Below are 18,023 nucleotides of genomic sequence, written 5' to 3' on the forward strand. Positions count from 1 at the left end.
TGCTGCATGTCTTCCAGTAGCTCAGTGCTAGCACAACGTGTTATTCCACATCAAGTGTGTAAGTCTAAATTTGTTCTTGGCTATATAGTACTGTAAAAAAACAACAACTTTAAAACGATCGCTTAAAAAAAATCTGCAATATAGTTGGGGGTTCACTGTTTAAGGCTGCCCATTTAGGCAGCAACCTAGTTTGGTACATAATTAAGCCCTTGGATGGTTGTCAGTTTCCTTTCAAACAAAACTGACTATCAATCCATCCCTGATTTGTGAATAAACACCCCTTACTTTGTCTCATTCGCCTTTTCATTATTGACCACCAGTTCAATCCTCAATGTGCCTGGAGAGTCCACCCTGCGTCGGGACTTCCAGCGTCTCCAACAGGAGAACAAGGAGCGTTCGGAGGCTCACAAGAGGCAGCAGGCCCAACTTGCCGCTCAGCGCAGGGACCCCGAAGAACACAAGAGGCAACTGCTGCATGACAGACAGAAACGCATTGAGGAGCAAAAAGAGCAGCGTCGACGACTGGAAGAGGTAATGTCAAGTCAGTTTCATTTATATAGCACCAATTGCCAGCAGGTTATTTGAAGGCAGGTCTCGTTAGAACCATGCCTCTCGTAACAAAGCATCAAATGTTGCATGAGCTTTTGGAGATATACAGTGAACCCCATTTTATAGAGGGGGATAGATTGCACCAAACCAGATACTGTCATTTTGTCTAGGAAAATCTGCCAGCTTAATACTAACATTCCATAATGTGAAACACCATAAAAAAATATTTTAAAAAACGATCCCTGAAATTCACTTTATGCCGACTGCCTATCTGACTTCTATGTACCACATAAAAAAATACTCATACCAAGTTCAAGTCAAGTTTATTTATATAGCCCTAAACTCATTCACTCCCAGCCATTCTCACTGAAGCAATCCCCTTTGCTCCTGACTGTTTTTACTGGATTTTGACTGATTTTGCAAGGCCCACAGAATATTGTGCTCTATTGTTATAAAAACATGGAACCTACCAAAAGAAAGATTAGAGTCCCTTCTTTCATCAGAAAAAAAAGTATATTCCTATCTGTTTCCGTTTTGCAGCAATTAGCATTAGAATATAGTTAATTTTCATCATTAGTCACAAATCTGTTTCGAACTGTGGGGAAATCAGCTTGTTTTAACATGGCCCTGGTTGATCTCTTATACTCTGCTGCCACCTGTTGGCAAATATCACCATAAATAAAATAAACATTTTAAAAAGTTTTATCAAAAGTAAGACAGGTCATATTTGTTTCGCCAATGGCATGCAGTTTGATCATTAACACTGCACTTATAAGGACAGAGCCAAACGTTGAACAGCTTAAATATGAAAATAATACTTAATGACTCAATTAAAATGTGTTATACGTAAAAGTACATTTTGTACCTAAATATTTTGAATTAAGCACTTGTGGAAAAAATGCAAATGTATGACTCCAAAGTTAAATACGACTTAACTGTACTTAGGTCCTGATTCTTTCATGTACCAATAGAGGGCGCCTGCTTACTTAAAGGATGCCTTAAATCTTAAATTTGGTGACTGCCATATCTAGGAATCGAACACATTATACTGTACCAATGTGTTCATAATAAACTGCTAGCAATAAATTTGGCAAAATGTAATATCCCTCAAGTAAAAAAAAAAAAAGTGTTTCTAAGATTAGTAATGCAATATGTCTTGTGAATTTGCATGTGCAGTTGACAGAATGTCTATCTCTATTCGGTTTTACATTCCCTGCGCAAAAATGTGGGCGGTTCTACTCCTAAGCAGGCTACCATTATAAATTCTCCTGTGCAAACGTTGCCCCTGTGCTCATTTCTCTCTTTCCTGTCACCCCTCTCTCTCCCAGCAACAGAGAAAGGAGAGAGAGATGGTGAGGCAGCAAGAAAAAGGTCCCCATCGGAGACTCGACGATATGAGACGGGAGGAGGATAGAAGGTTGGCTGAAAGGGAGCAGGTAACCAACCATGGGGGAGAAGCGCCACAGTCAGCCAATTGGGGTGACGTGTGGGCGTGTCGTACAGCAACACAGCGCAAGTGGTGAAATTCCATGAGTAGGTTGCCATAGCAGCAAGGGTTCAAATTAGTGTATTTATTCAGAGATGAGTTTTCTGTGGGTGAGCGCTGTCTCTATTTTCCGTTTCCTGTCTCCCCTATGAAACTGTCTGCTATCAAATCACAATCACTAGCATGTCATGTTTATTTGACTGACATCATTCTTTTGCTATTATGAATTTCTCTCAACAATGATCATATATTGAATGCTCGCTTTTGATTTTTCTGCATTGAATTCCCAAGCAGCAATGGTGCTTATTTTGTATCCGTTTTAAAATTGTTGACTTTTTTGCCAGTGTATCATGTGGTTCCTGTTTACTGAAATCAATGTTACATAACTGTTCTGATTGCGTCCTCCCCCCCTCCTCTCATATTTGCTTTCTCCTTTCACACCTTTATTCCTGTCCTCCCTGCCCCCTCGCCTCTCCTCAGGAGTTTATAAGACATAAGTTAGAAGAAGAACAGCGGCAGCTAGAAATCCTTCAGCAGCAGCTGCTTCAGGAGCAGGCACTGCTTATGGTAAATAGTCCCCTTACTATTGGGTGATCATGTTTGGGTCAGACTTACTGATAGTTAATGTCACAAGTAGACGACACGCTCACTGGACACTATTAGGTTCACAATTGGTTCCTAATGGAATGAAAGCTAGAACATCATCCTTTAGCAATTTACAAGATAATCAATTTCAATGTAATTTTTATTTCTTTTTTAGTCAATAGTTTACAATTCATATTTTGACTACCTTTTTAGTAACATAACTGGTAGAAATTAGAAATAGTTCTCAATAAGTTAAACAGTGACCTACTACATACCTTTACTACTTTTGATATAGAAAAAGAAAGATAGATACCAGTCATTTAAAGAGGTGTTTTTCCTTTAAATTGCCTGAAATAATTGAATGGCAGTTTCTATTATTTTCTTCCCATGTGTTCATAAAATACATCATTTACATAAATAAATAAACAATAACATATGAATACAATATTTGGTTATAAATCTTAATGAATAGGCATCTGTCAGACATGTACGACTTTAGTTCCTGATCGTAAGACGAGGGCGGCCGATAACGTGCGAGTACCGATACCTTTAAATAAGGCCCGATATCTTGTATCGGTTCTTGCTCGTCTCTAATTATAAACAGTCTCTAATTATAAACATAGTTCCAACCAAGTATCCCTTTGTTGACTGTCAGTCAAAATTGAGTATTGTCATTGTGAACGCATAATTTTCTTTATCTCTTGAATTTGATGTTACATTATGCATGTGAACCTAAAGTGGTTGTTGAGTGTACATGTTTTTCCTAAATACAAACATTCCGTAATCTCGGCATTAAGGTACATGCTTCTTAAATTACTCTTTTCATATGTACGAGGACCATATGAGAGAGTTGACTTTTAATCCTGTGCTCTATCAGCAATCAAATACCAAGAAGGCCATTTTGCAGATTGTTAGAATATGTCAAATTCTTCAAACATTCAGGATGACTGTAATTGCAAAGTATGCTTGGCAAGTGACTCATGGTTGAATTTGTTTTCACTCCTTCAGCATTCCTTGCCTCGCAGAAACGACCATCAAACGTCTCAGTGACGCACGTAGCTTAAAACTCACAATTAAAAACCAATAAGTTCACTGACTCGCACTCACACTGTATTTATTGTACCACATGATATGCGAAGCAAAAGAAATAGATACAAGCGTACAAACTGGATGATGAATTAAAAGTCGGGCGTGGGTACCCCTAAAAATGCGAAACCTCTGCCAGTCAATGGAATCACTTGCTGTGTTTTTTTTTTTTATTTTTTTTTTTTATTTATTTATTTTTGTTGCTGAGCAGTCTTGGCTGTGTCCAACAGCACGCTGACTGCAGTTTGTTTCTTTGCTCAGGAGTATAAGCGTAAGCAGCTGGAGGAGCAGCGTCAGTCAGAGCGGCTGCAGAGGCAGCTTCAACAGGAGCATGCTTACTTGGTGTCTCTGCAGCAGCAGCAACAGGAAAAGAAGCCCCAACTCTACCACTATAACAAGAACTTGGAGCCCAACAACAAACCCACATGGGCCCGTGAGGTAGAACGACGAGAAACTGCAGGTGCTCTCAACCTGCAGTATACAAACTACCTTCATCCCTTCTGTGTCGTACTTGCGCCAGGTGGAGGAGCGAAGTAAGCTCAACAGGCAGGGCTCCCCAAAAATCTGCACCACTGTTTCTGACACTGCCATCCAGTCTCGCTCAGAGTCGATCAGCCAGTCGGGAGTGTCTCAGTCTGCTCAGACCCCCCCAATGCAGAGGCCTGTTGAACCTCAAGGCGGCCAGGGCAAGGTTGGTGATAGCCATTGTTTGCAAATCCGGCATTAAGACATCTTTCTTCATTTTTCTGGGACTACTTTACACTGAAATGCTTCATCTGCTACCCTTTTTAACACAAACCTTTTTCTTCTTTCCTCAAATGCTTGACCTTTTCACTGGGATTGCACTCTTTTCTGGGCCTGCGCCGTCATCCTGTGCTCCTGCTGCCACCCTAAAGTTCCAGATGGCTCACTTGGTTCCACTAAAGCCTTACGCTGCCCCTGTCCCACGCTCCCAGTCTCTGTGCGACCAGCCTACTAAGACCATGTCCGCATTCCCTACCCAGGACCCCTCCCTCGCCCCCGCACCCCGACCTATCCACTCCAGAGAGCTGGTGCGTCAGAACTCTGACCCCACGTCTGAGACCCCTGCACCACAGGCGCACCAGATCAGAGACGATCGTGGGCCCTGGATCCGCTTGCCAGATGTGGAACTCCCACCAAAGGTGAGATATGGCATAGTTATAGTACATATGGATGTGGATTACATTTGGCAAATTAACAAAGATTGTAATTCAGCAATATATTTTTGTTGATAGTTAAAACCTGTTCTTTCTTATTGTATGTATTAACGTTTATTAATTTGTATTTATCATTACTTGCTACTAATGAATCTCAACCCTCAGATTCCCCAGAGAACAGCATCAATTGCTACAGCCCTCAACACCAACCTGACTTCTGGCATTCGGCATCCAGTGAGAGCCAGGTACCTTGCACACCCAAATGAATCTTTAATTCTTTAGTTCCAATAATTAAATGGTAAGAGTCAATCTTTGGCACTAGGGTTCTGCAAAAAAAAATTCTAAATTCTAAGCATTTTACAACCTGAGAATGGGAAATTGTTAGTTGCTTCAAATGCGGTAAAAGAAAAATGTACAGTGGGGCAAAAAAGTATTTGGCCAGTTTTCCCATAGACTTCCTATTGGCCATACTTTTTTTTTTTTTTTTTTTTTTTTTACCCCACTGCAAATAAAAATGGCAGTTGAATTCTCAGCATTACCCAACATTGGTATCTCTATTTAACTATTATCAAATATTTGTTACTTTCATTTCGTGGTTTTAGATGGCGGGGTTGCAAAAAAACTAACCAAATGTAAGGGTTATGATCTAAAACGGATACATAATGTTTAAAAATAAATAATTCAGGCATCAGATCAATGTGTGGCATAGTGACTCCATCGGATCCCAAAAATGGATACAGGGAGTCCCTTGAGTTACGAACGAGTTCCGTTCTTACGCTGGCGACGTAACCTGAATTTCCACGTAAGTCAGATTTCACCGATAGTCAAAATTTACATCAAAATAATTTGTATAAAAAAAACTAAAATACATTACTATAAAAAATAAGATCCTGTACTTACCATTACTGCTTATTTGTGGATGGAAAAGCTAAAGATACTCCCGGTGCACAAACGCAAACAAGCGTTAGCACTAGCTAGGCGGAAACACTGGAAACAAAATGGCGGACAAGGTGTGGCTGTCGAGTGCGTCGTAACTCGACTCCCTATACATGTATGATCAAAGCTGAGCTGTTATCTTCAAGGCGGGATATTTGATTACAGCTGTTTGATATGATTGGCTTGCATATACCAAATTGCACAATCACTTGTTTAGCAACTTTTCTACTAGGTGTGATCAACTGACCATGTCGTTCAAGTTCTTGACTTTGCTGTGTCTCAGCGTTCGCGCGCAATTTCTAAAGGAATCGTTTTTTCTCTCATTACTTTAGTGGGGTTTTATAGCGATTTGAGACTAATGGTATCCTCTGCGCAGTAATCCAGATCTCAGCCGAAACGATCGCTGGGAGCGAGGAGATAGTATTGGCATCATATCTAATCTGCCACAGACGGGCTCGTTGGAAAGGCATCGCATCCTCAGTGAGTCCTTCTGTCCTGAAAGACTGTCTGTCCTTCCAAGTTTCATCCATAACTTCATGAAGTCATAACGACATGAACCGCTATCATTTTCAGGTTCCTCCAAAATAGACTCACCCATTATATCCCATGATAGTCGTCAGAAGCCCGGGGAGTCTCGCACCTCTTCTCGCCCAGGGCGTCCTGCTGTAAGTGATACAGTGTCATCCACTACTTTTAACGCAGATGCTAACATTGATGAATTTGTGTCAGCGAAATACTGGTTACAATTTTTTTTTTTTTAAATAAAATAATTACATGCATGTCTTCAGTTTGATCATGGACTGCATATTAACATTTAATTGGATATTTTCTCCTAACCTAAACGTTCCTCTTTGACTTGTTCCACATCATGCTGTCCCTCCTCCTAAATCCGTGTTGACATTACCGCTATTGTAGAGTTACAAGAGAGCTATAGGAGAGGTTAGTACTTACTGAGTGTGTTCTGTGTTCATTCATCTGCATTCACTTGTGAATAGAAACATTTGAGTTGCATGTTGTGCATGTTTTGGTCACACATAAAGGAAGTTTTAGTATGACTGTTACGCTGAACGTTTTAAGATGAAGGACGTTGAATGTCAATAAAATATCATCATGTGATCTTCATTTTATGTTCTCACTTGATCAATGTATCATAATTCAGTTAGTTTTGCATGCAAATTAATGGCGATAAACATTCCAGGATCATGGCCTTTATGCCAAAGAGCGTGCTGAGGAGCAACCGAGGCCCCCAGTCAAAGCCAATGACTACTCCTCCTCCTCGGAGAGCAGTGAAAGTAGCGAGGAGAGTGAAAACGGAGAAGGAATAGAAGAGGAGGAGAGTCCCACTGATCGGTAATATTGTCAATACACAGGGAACTTGTGAAAATGGAGACAAAAAAAAAAAGTGTTCACCCTCCATTTGATTTCAGTCACAGGGACGCAGACACCGATTCAGTCAACACCATGGTGGTTCATGAAGACGAGGGCGAGGAGGCGGAAGGGGAGCAAGCTGGAGGTTACGGAGATCAGACCATGTTGGTACAAAGGGTGAGCTGGGGCGTGTGGAACGAAGCTGAAAATGCACCGTGAGCTAAATGAAATAGTCACTGGAATTCACGGCAAACACTTATAACCAGCAAGACAAGTTTGTTGACTTGGTCCATTTGATGTAAATATAAATTGGATAACAAGTTTTAATTTTTGCTCAGTATATTATCAGATTCCAAAGTAGTTTTTTTGGCTATATATAATATAATTTGTATGCTTGTTCTTGTATTTGAAAGACCCCAGAAAAGAGGAGCCACAATGGATACACTAACTTACCAGATGTGGTCCAGCCTTCCCACTCCCCCACTGATTCCGCCACTCACTCATCCCCAGGGAAGGACTCTGTCTATGATGTAAGAGAGATGCTAAGTATATCAGCCCTAAATACGCGGGTTACTTTTTATGTGTTCTGTATATACAGTACTGCATCCCCTGCTACTTCACATAGGATGTGGAATTTGACAGCAAGTTTGATAATAGTAATTTGAGGTTTATCAATACAAACGTACACATTGTAATATGCGGGTTGAACCTCAAATTGTATTGCTTTATTTACGCCATACATTTTTTTTCCCCTCAAGGAAATTCTTTCTAGCACTCATCCATGTTCTTCTCCACTAGTATCAGTCCAGATGTTTGGTCAAGGCACCTGGCAAGTCCTCCTTCACCACCTTTGTGGATCTTGGAATGTACCAGACACCGGGAGGTACCGGGGATAACATTTCTGTTACCAGTGAGTCTGTTTTCAGTGTTTGTTACAAAAGTGCAATATAAATGATTTATTCATCAATCTTTGTTTGTCAAATTGTATTCCTTGATCTAATCAAACCCTCCTAATTCCCCTATTATATTTAGGCTCAAGGTTTGAACAGCTGAAGATGGAGGTGAGGAAAGGTTCCATGGTGAATGTGAATCCCACCAACACACGCCCCCCTACTGACACACCAGAGATCCGAAAGTACAAGAAGAGGTTCAACTCTGAGATCCTGTGTGCGGCGCTTTGGGGTGAGGGGGATACCAGAAACCGAATATTGTTTAGTATGAATTATTCATACTGCATTCCTCAGCCATCCAAGTTTTGTGGAAATCAGTCGACGAGTTGTGGTGCTCACAAACATGACCGAAACTAGCATGCATCACATGACATGAAGATTTTGTGTTGCTCACTCTGTGACACAAATAACTCTCCATGAGAGAACAAAGTACATCTGTTTGTATTATCAGTGTTTTTATTCAAATCTATTCCAGCTCCTTTGACCTTTTCGCAAAAGCTGTTTAGCATAAGTAGCATCTCACCGCCTGATTGAGAGTTCTAAGTTTCTGATTTGAAATCGTAGTGGAACTACTTTATTTCAAAGATATTTTCATCTGGCAACTGTAAAACCTGTTACATGAAATTCCCTGATTTAGTAACTGACCGTCCAGAAGACGTCTAACAAACTGTGTGTCTCTAGGTGTGAACCTGTTGGTGGGGACAGAGAATGGCTTGAAGTTGCTGGACCGCAGTGGACAGGGCAAAGTTTATTCACTCATCAACTCACGCAGGTTCCAGCAGATGGACGTTTTGGAGGGCCTGAACCTGCTCATCACCATTTCAGGTCAATAATGCTGCTTGCTGCATTTGGGTTTGGATGTAAGATCTTTGAGGACATGCCGGCTTGTGTTGTCCAATTGAACTTGAACCAACTTGCATTTTGTATCCTGCGTTGTGAACAGTGGCACTGTTTGTAAAGCAAGCAGCCCGTATTACTATTCTGTGTGCTTTATTCAGATTTTTTACCCAGACAGAATTATGCACACAGTTTAGCATATCCACACCAATGAATTCAAAATAAAAATTCCCACCATCTAATTTTTTTTTTAAACATTCAGCTTATTCCTACCACATCTTTTAAAATAAAATAAAATAAAAGCCAAAATTAAGATTCCTTTTTTTTCTTCTAATTTCTAAATTTTTTGACCAATTCGAATGGTTCAAACTTTAAACCAAATTAAGCTTTTTTTTTCTTCCTTATTTTGCAGATTCAAACCATTCCATCTTTAAAGTGTTCAACTTGACCCTCCTATTTTTTTCTTCAGAATTTCTAAGTAGAAGCTAAAAAAAAATTAAAGTTGGAGTTTATACCTATAATGTCCACATCACTCAGTCTGTTCAAAACATTACAACTTGAAACTATTCACCAAATGCGCGGCTTTGAACTTAGCAATACTCAGCCGTCCCATTCAAAATTCTTACTGGAATTTTCTAGTGCTTATCACGATTCCAGAAACGTGATCATAGACTTGGAAAACAGAAGTCTAGTCCTAAGCGTAATCTTCTACTGTTCCACTGAAGGCAAGAAAAACAAGGTGCGTGTCTACTACCTGGCCTGGCTGAGGAATAAGATCCTCCACAATGACCCTGAAGTGGAGAAGAAGCAAGGCTGGACCACTGTGGGTGAGATGGAGGGTTGCGTGCACTACAAAGTCGGTGAGTGACAGACTTATTATTGCTTGTGGCAACTTCTCATAAATGCATTCGGTGGATTATTGATTTTGAGTATGCGCGCTATCACATGCCCTTGTGGTTGCTCCCTCTAGTGAAATATGAGAGGATAAAGTTCCTGGTGATTGCTTTGAAGAATGCTGTGGAAGTGTATGCTTGGGCGCCCAAGCCTTATCACAAATTCATGGCCTTCAAGGTAGTATGAGCAGTCACACGGGATCACGTATTTATATCTTTTTGTTTTTATTTACTTCCTGCAAACACCCTCCCCTTTACCAGTCATTTGCAGACCTGCCACACAGGCCGGTCCTTGTGGACCTGACTGTCGAGGAGGGTCAGAGGTTAAAGGTCATCTACGGTTCCTGCGCTGGCTTCCACGCCATCGACGTGGACTCCGGAAACAATTACGACATATACATCCCGGTTCATGTGAGTTGTGCGGCGTTTGACCCGAGATTTCAAACCCAACCCAAATTCCCTTTGGTCGCAAACAGATCCAGAGCCACGTGACGCCGCACGCAATCGTGTTCCTGCCCAGTTCCGACGGCATGGAGATGCTTCTGTGCTATGAGGATGAGGGCGTCTATGTCAACACATATGGACGCATCATCAAGGATGTGGTCCTGCAGTGGGGGGAAATGCCGACTTCTGTTGGTACGGAATAATGTGAAAAGATGGGACTCGCCAGCTTGAATCGACCCGCTGTCAACTTTGTGTTATCATTTTCGTTTGCAGCCCATATCTGCTCCAATCAGATCATGGGCTGGGGAGAAAAAGCCATTGAGATCCGTTCTGTGGAGACTGGACACCTGGACGGCGTCTTCATGCACAAGAGAGCTCAGAGGCTGAAGTTCCTTTGTGAGAGGAATGACAAGGTAAGAAATAAGAACACAATTCGGTGGTGGGACTCACAAAATACAAATACTTGTTACTGGAAATATTTTTTTTAGCCATTTTACATTAGTAAAGCTTCGAGAACACGTTTTAATAGTATGTCCAATAAGAGGTGTTAATCTTTCCAGTAAAAATTGGTGTGATACAATTCAAGGATGGTTCCTTTTAGAGTGGAACAATTCGGTTCAAATCCGTGAGATTGTGACTTGATTTGTTATGATAAAGCTCAGTTTACGAAGGTATGACGCAATTACTTTGGCATTTTACAATATGAATCAACTTGTCAGTAGGTTACAGTAAATGTGGCATTTTTCTTCAGATGCATCTAAAGTGATTTGTTCTATTTTTAATGAATAATTCGGTTTGAAAAAGGTAAATTATTAAATTAATTTTTACTTTTGTATTAGTCCATTTAAAGGGGAACTCAACCCAAAAAATTTAATTCTTGACAATATGTTCTTTGCAGCTCCACTAGTCTGAATATGGCATTCTGGTTAACATTGCGTTAGTGGAATATGAGATAAGCAGCAAAAATCTAGCCGTTTTTATCCATCTCAGGGGGGCGGCCATTTTGCCACTTGCTGTCGACTGAAGATGACATCACAGTTGCTCATGGCTCAGGCAAAGACCAATCAGCTCACCTGTTTTCTAAAGCCTGACACCTGAGCAACTGTGATGTCATCTTCAGTCGACAGCAAGTGACAAAATGGCCGCCCCCTGAGATGGATTAAAAACGGCTAGATTTTGCTGCATAACTCATATTCCACAAATGTAATATTAATCAGAATGTCATGTTCAGACTAGTGAGATCACATATAACATATTATTGCCACGAAATGTTGGATTCCCCTTTAACTCTTTGACCGCCATAAACGTTATAAAACGTTTAGTAAAAACCTACGGAGGGGCGCTGAGGACGTTAACTCTTTGACTGCCAGACGTTTTCAGAAAAGGGATGCCGTCAGTGCCAGCCGATTTAAGCATTTTGACTGATCTTTCAAGGTCCACAGAAAATGTTCTGTTTGGACTATGGAAACACACATAAGATTGAAATGTCATCTTTCATCAGAAAAAAAATGTTTGTTTCTACCTTATTCCGTTCTTTAGTAATCAACAATAGAAAATGGTTAGTTTGACCCAAATGCGGTTGTTTTGGACCAAAATAAGGAGAAATCAAGCTTTTAGTGAAACGATATTATTTCATGCACTCTAGTGAATTTTACACTTCTTTTTGTCCATGAATGATGCCACAAACACCTAAATAGTGCTTTACTTCTATAAAACACTACCACCAAGAATGAAAAAGTGTTTTTTGAAAGCAAAATAAGTTTATTTACATTCAACAGTGTAACAATTTGGCAAACTATTTACAAATGTGTGCAACTGTGGTGCTATTTACAAATATGTGGATGTTTCAACGACAGTTTTTCTTTTTGTGAAACGCTCCCCTGCGTGCAAGATGAAAGTTCAATCTTTCATTTGGTAGTATGTGTTTCCATAGTCCAAACAGAACATTTTCTGTGGACCTTGAAAGATCAGTCAAAATGTTTAAATCGGCTGGCACTGACTGCATCCCTTTTCTGAAAACGTCTGGCAGTCAAAGAGTTAAGTTAAATCAGTACTTAAAAGTATCTGTCCTTCTACAGAGTAAGTCTGAAGTGTGAGTACTAGAGTAACCGCTGCCTAAAATGATACCAACAAAAGCCGTCTTTCATTCTCCCCCCTCAGGTGTTCTTCGCCTCCGTGCGGTCGGGAGGCAGCAGCCAGGTGTACTTCATGACCTTGAACAGGAACTGCATCATGAACTGGTGAAGCGGCAGCATTTGGAGATGGAAGTGCATCCAACGTTCTCTTACACACACGCAGGCGAGCATGCTCATTCGCAGTAGTTTATTTACACACATAACACAGACACTGATTAAAAAAAGCTCTGATTTAAAAAATAAAAAAGAAGAAGCAGTCTTTTAATGTTTTCAGATCAGCTTCATGGCCCCAATAACCATAATTTCTCATAATGAAAAATCACTGATCGCCAATTGTTTATAGCATTTGTCTGTACTGTTTACTTGGTGAACCATACTCATTCGTAACAGCTCAGTTTCTAATTGTGAAGTACTGTACATTCCTGGATGGTTCTCCGGATACAGGAGGAGTTATTTACCAACACTGTTTGTGTTAAAGTTGAACTGTAAATAGTGCCAGTCAGCCAATCATCTGCAGGTCTCCTCTGGTGCAGCCTCCCTTGGTTGCGATGGCACCGAAAATGCGGCACGCCCATGTGCTGTGGCTTATGTCTCCCAGTTGTTTTCGAAGCTTGCAAGAATTTCACGCGGGCTTAAAGGCAAGTTTTTCGGCCAGCTCGTCCCAAGATTGGAGCAGATGTTGGGAGTCTTGCTTTTTGCTCATGTCTTTGTCACTGCAGATAAGCGCGCCTTCAGTTAGAAAGTAGTCATAACCGTGCAGTACTGTGACAGGCTGCGCTGTGCAACGTCTTACTTTGCTTTTTGTTTTTGTTTTTGTTTTTCCTTCAGCTGGGGCGAGCCAATCAGTCTCCTCCAACTTGTATCTAACGTTTTTTTCCAGAGATTTACAACAAATTTGATATTTATGTGTAGTGATTCTGAAATACTGGTATTCTTGATTTCGCTCTACTGTAATTATATTTCAATATATCCTGTTACTGTGCGGTCTTTGTTTGAGGAGAGTGTCGGTGTATGTGGCTGATCGTGTTAAGCCAATGTGATGATATCATTTGGGGAGGAGTGCAGCGGGCTCCTCTGCTCTGAAATACTCCAGCTGTCGTGCGGATCTGTTATGAGCAGTAGTGCACTGCGGCTGATATTTGTTTTGAACTGATAGAAAGACATCATTTAAGTATACATGGCTGAAGGTCATTGTACTGTATACACTGCGAAATAGGGGACGATTACAGGCCAAAGGACATGATTTTAACTCGTTCACTGCCATTGACGACTATAGACGTCAAAAATGTATTTTACTGTATTTTTCGCACTATAAGGCACACCTTCAATGAATGGCCTATTTAAAGCTTTTAGGTGCGCCTTAAAATGTGGAAAATACGTAACTATTTCTATTAGTTCAAAACATAATTCCCACTTTTGTTGACAAGAGTGAAAACCAAGAACCTTTTTTTTTTTTTACATTTAGAACAGATCGAAATATGCTCCATCGCCCATAAAACACTTTTGTCTTTTCTTTTCATTGAGGATCTGTGTTATTAGTAAGACAGTGTATTAGGGCCATGTATAATTTATTTTTTCGGGAAGGGGGTATTCCTAGAAAAAAACGTGGCAATTTATGACTTTATAAAGTGAAAAAAAAACTTGTAAATTTGTGAGTTTATAAAGTGGCAAATGTTATCTGTTCTAAATGTACAATAAAAAAAATTCTAGGTTTTCATCCTCTTAACAAAATTGGAGAAAAAAATGTTAAACTAATAGAAATAGCTCAAATTAATTGTTGACGTCTATAGCCGTCAATGGCAGTGAATGAGTTATGTTGAGAAGACCCCCCCCCCCCCCCAACCACATGACTGAACTTCCCCATTATCTGTATAGTGACACTGGTTTGCAATAGAAACACTGCAGGAGGTTTTGCTGTCCTGTCGACATGAAGCGTTTGGCTGTGTGATATCAGAGCGCTTATTAGTTAGCAGGGATTTGTTGGTTTTTGCAAGGATGGGGTTGTTGCGCTACGGCACATTTTGTGATGACAGTCAAGAGATGTTTATATATTGTCAAGCCAAAAGTGATAGATATATATAAATGTACAATAGCTCGAGCATTCGAGTGTGCATGTAAGCCATTGAACTCTTAATAGTGTATCAAAGTTGTTTCCACCCCCGCCCCCTTTTTTTTTTTTTTTTAAAGAGCGTTTCTTTCTTATCATGTGCCATGGCCTACATTTCACACAGGACTGTTGATATGTTGTTGTTTTTTTCCCCCCCTGTGGTTATTTTATCAACCTGCCATGTTTACAGTTTAAGCAGTGCCTTGGAGTTGGGACAACAATGTTAGAAGATATTAGAGGATGGGTTTAAGTTTCGCCCCCAAATCTCTTATTAACCGGAATTTCTACCCTCATTGATTGTCATCATCTGCCCCTTAAAGTGCACTTAAATCATTTAAATGCGTATTGACATGCACATAAACAGGACTATTCGATGCAGAAATTGGCAATAATTTAGAATTTAATGTCCATATGAGATTAACTGATTCACTGCCATTGACGGCTATAGACGTCAAAAATCCATTTGAACAATTTCTATTAGTTGAACATTTTTTTTTACTTTTGTTGACAAGAGTATGAAAACCTAGATTTTTTTCATTGTACATTTAGAACACTTATACAATTTTTGATTAATCATGCGTTAACTAGTGAAGTCATTCGATTAATTAAAATTAAAAGTTTTAATTGCTTGACGCCCCTAATTTTTAATAATCTTTTCTTTTTTTTCTTTTTTTCTTTTTTTTTAAATGAAGGACTACAGAAATCAGTCACAGTAGATATGCTGAAATCAGAGGATTTGGACAGTTTTACATTTTTTAAAAAATGGCTCCAAAATTACTTGATTATTAATATATATATATATATTAAAAAAATATATTAAAAAATTAGGGGTGTCTGCATTAAAATGATTTCACTAGCTAACTCACAATTAATCGCAAATTTTACATCTGTTCTAAATGTATAATAAACATTTTTTTCTAAGTTTTCATGCTCTTGTTAAAAGTGGAAAAAATGTTTAACTAATCAAAATAGTTTAAATTGATTTTTGACGTCTATAGCCGTCAATGGCAGTGAATGAGTTAAAGCGAATGTCAACCCAAACATTTTCTTTACGATATAAGCTATGCACTCTGGCTAGCCTGAACACGGCAATCTGATGAATATTGATTGTGGAGTATGAATTAAGCAGCAAAAATCCACCCATTTTTATCCGTCTCGGGGCGGCCATTTTGCCACTTGTCGCCTGAAAATGACATCACAGTTGCTCAGGTTAACGACCAATCAACAGTAATTCACAAAATGTCTGCCCCCCGTATTCCACAAGCACAATGCTAATCAGAATACAGTGTTGAGACTCATAGGGCTGCATAGAATATATTGTAAAGAGTTTTTGGGTCCACTTCCCCTATAGGAAAAAAAAAAAAAAACGGTCCAGACTCGAATGGGAGCCAGCATAGAGCAAAGCCATATTTGTGAATTGTGTCTAGTGACGTCCGCTCGTAGATTGTCGCAGCAGAGATCAAGTCGGCGCTTACTCTTCAATGTTGCTAATGTAATGGGGAAAGTAGCCTGACTATATTTAGAGAAGTCTATTTTATAAAAAAAAAAGTAAATTAGTCTGAGAAATAACCGTGAATGTACTTCTATCTACGAGGGATTTGTATTTATATAAAAAAAAAATGCGTGCCGCTCTATTAGTCAAAGCACAACGTGTAACAATATATTTTCAGTTGGTTGTCAGGTAGGAGGACAAGCAAGTCGTCACCTTTCTTTTGTACGTGCGGACCACCTAATGGCTGTGGTCTGATGAGACTCACGAGGTGACGTGGGGTTGGTTTTGGGTGGGGAGTCAGTCCACTGTCTGCTTATATACTCTCAGGCATGGACAGGTATGATCGCACAGACGTGACAGTTTGCCAGGTCACTTGAAGGCTTTTGGTTTTGAAGTTGAAATGTGTCTTCAATTTAGATTTGTTATGTTTTGATAGATTGATAGGTTGGTTTACAGTATCGTAAATGAGTAGGCCCAGTGATCAAGAGGATTTCTACGGCCCATGCATTCCTAGTTTCAATTTGTATTTAATTGCCATCTCAAAAAAAAGAAAATCTAGCTTCCAAGTTTTATTTTATTTTTCCAGCTTCATTATTTTAGGCCCTGCAGTGATTAACTGCTCAAGCGGCACTGGTTAGTCACGTCTCCAATTTTAATGCCCAGAGCCTTCAAAACCTCACGTAAGCGTGTGACCGCGAGATTGATTGATTGATTGATTGTTTCTGGACAGTCAGGAATGCACAAAAGTGTGAGAAAAAAAAAAAGCAATACAAGCATTTGATCAATTCATCCAGTGTGGCTTCAGGAAGTATTTTGCGGCCTTTGGCAGCCAAAATGTTGGCTGGTTGGCGAGTCACTCATGGATTTTACTCTAGTTTTGCATTTCAATACATTTTTTTTTTCTACAATTTAGGGGATACTAGCTTTTCTATGTTATCTTTTCACAATCAGTAACTGTGATGCTCAATCTTATTTTGCTTTTACAGAATCCCAAAATGGCCGTTTTGAGTTAGACACATTGATAAGTTGATGAAAGCTCGCTGTCTCCAGGAGCTTATGAAGCAAATCAATAATAGTGCAGCCCAAGAACTCGAGACTTTTTGAATATTAAGCTAAATGTTTGTTTGTTTTCTTTTATGGCTGTAAACATTGCAGTGTTTAAGTTTGCAAGTGTTTCTTATTTGTGAGAGGTTAACTTCAGAGTGTATTTCATAAGCTCTTTAAAACTTTGAAAAGATTGTGTTCATGTCTAAATACAGAATAAAAACTTCTTCATCTCATATTTGTCTCATTTTATTGTGCTGGATTTTCTACTGAATCGTATTTGGTCTGTCACGCTTTGGATTCCCTTAAAACGGTCATTTTGCATCGCCATCGTCGTGTGCCAGCCAGAGAAACAATCTCCAATTTCACTTAATTGGTCTGAAAATTATTGCTTTACTACAAATAATGGATCATTGTTTCCCCTTTTTATTAGATGGCAGAAGTTTCATTTAACCTGCATATCCACCTTTTAACATTCATAAAAAAAGACCTTTATATAAAGCCTTACTCTTGTTTTTGATGAAACTACTGTCGATTTTTATTTTTCGTCTTTTTATATGCGTCATTGGGAGACGCTTGAACAACTTTTTGGGTTGGAACTTTAATGTAAAAGCTTAAACAACTGTATATACCGGTTGATCATTTCTAACAGTCGAGTGCATTTTGATGTTTTGCCGCATGATGGCGCCACAAGCCACCTTATCGACACCGATCTGCTGCTTCAGAGGGTTACAATTTGCATGCGTTTAAAACACTTGAGTGGGAAAAGGGCGCGGGGGAAATGTAAAATACTGTACTTAATGATTATTTTTGATCCACTTCACATTTATTTGTTACTGTACTGAATTGTGTCTTCCATAACTCATAATTTTGCCTATAAAAACCTGACTGCCAAAAGGTACCAATCAAGTTAGGTTTCACCCACATTCACAT

At 39.6% G+C, this 18,023-nt stretch overlaps 1 protein-coding gene across 5 annotated transcripts in view; it reads left to right on the top strand.

Annotated features, from left to right (window-relative positions):
• Positions 1-17,326, top strand: part of mink1 (misshapen-like kinase 1) — a 28,315-nt gene extending 10,989 nt beyond the window's left edge. Inside the window, exons 11-32 of one of the 5 annotated variants that reach the window (XM_086097873.1) lie at positions 321-531; positions 1,878-1,985; positions 2,516-2,602; positions 3,968-4,144; positions 4,227-4,397; positions 4,603-4,869; positions 5,050-5,129; positions 6,197-6,300; positions 6,394-6,485; positions 6,736-6,759; positions 7,019-7,170; positions 7,248-7,365; positions 7,602-7,718; positions 7,987-8,098; positions 8,221-8,370; positions 8,820-8,963; positions 9,701-9,835; positions 9,946-10,046; positions 10,130-10,279; positions 10,345-10,504; positions 10,586-10,725; positions 12,473-17,326. In XM_086097873.1, coding sequence (XP_085953999.1) covers positions 321-531; positions 1,878-1,985; positions 2,516-2,602; positions 3,968-4,144; positions 4,227-4,397; positions 4,603-4,869; positions 5,050-5,129; positions 6,197-6,300; positions 6,394-6,485; positions 6,736-6,759; positions 7,019-7,170; positions 7,248-7,365; positions 7,602-7,718; positions 7,987-8,098; positions 8,221-8,370; positions 8,820-8,963; positions 9,701-9,835; positions 9,946-10,046; positions 10,130-10,279; positions 10,345-10,504; positions 10,586-10,725; positions 12,473-12,556 — 2,884 coding nt within the window. In that variant the 3' untranslated portion in view covers positions 12,557-17,326. The remainder of the gene's footprint in view (positions 1-320; positions 532-1,877; positions 1,986-2,515; positions 2,603-3,967; positions 4,145-4,226; positions 4,398-4,602; positions 4,870-5,049; positions 5,130-6,196; positions 6,301-6,393; positions 6,486-6,735; positions 6,760-7,018; positions 7,171-7,247; positions 7,366-7,601; positions 7,719-7,986; positions 8,099-8,220; positions 8,371-8,819; positions 8,964-9,700; positions 9,836-9,945; positions 10,047-10,129; positions 10,280-10,344; positions 10,505-10,585; positions 10,726-12,472) is intronic. The other 4 variants (XM_086097877.1, XM_086097875.1, XM_086097874.1 and 1 more) reach the window with 4 other exon arrangements.
• Positions 17,327-18,023: the final 697 nt, after the last annotated feature.

Source organism: Leptonotus elevatus, chromosome 16, assembly GCF_054856555.1.
Source record: "Leptonotus elevatus isolate MCC_2025b chromosome 16, RoL_Lele_1.0, whole genome shotgun sequence".
Lineage (NCBI taxonomy): Eukaryota > Metazoa > Chordata > Actinopteri > Syngnathiformes > Syngnathidae > Leptonotus > Leptonotus elevatus.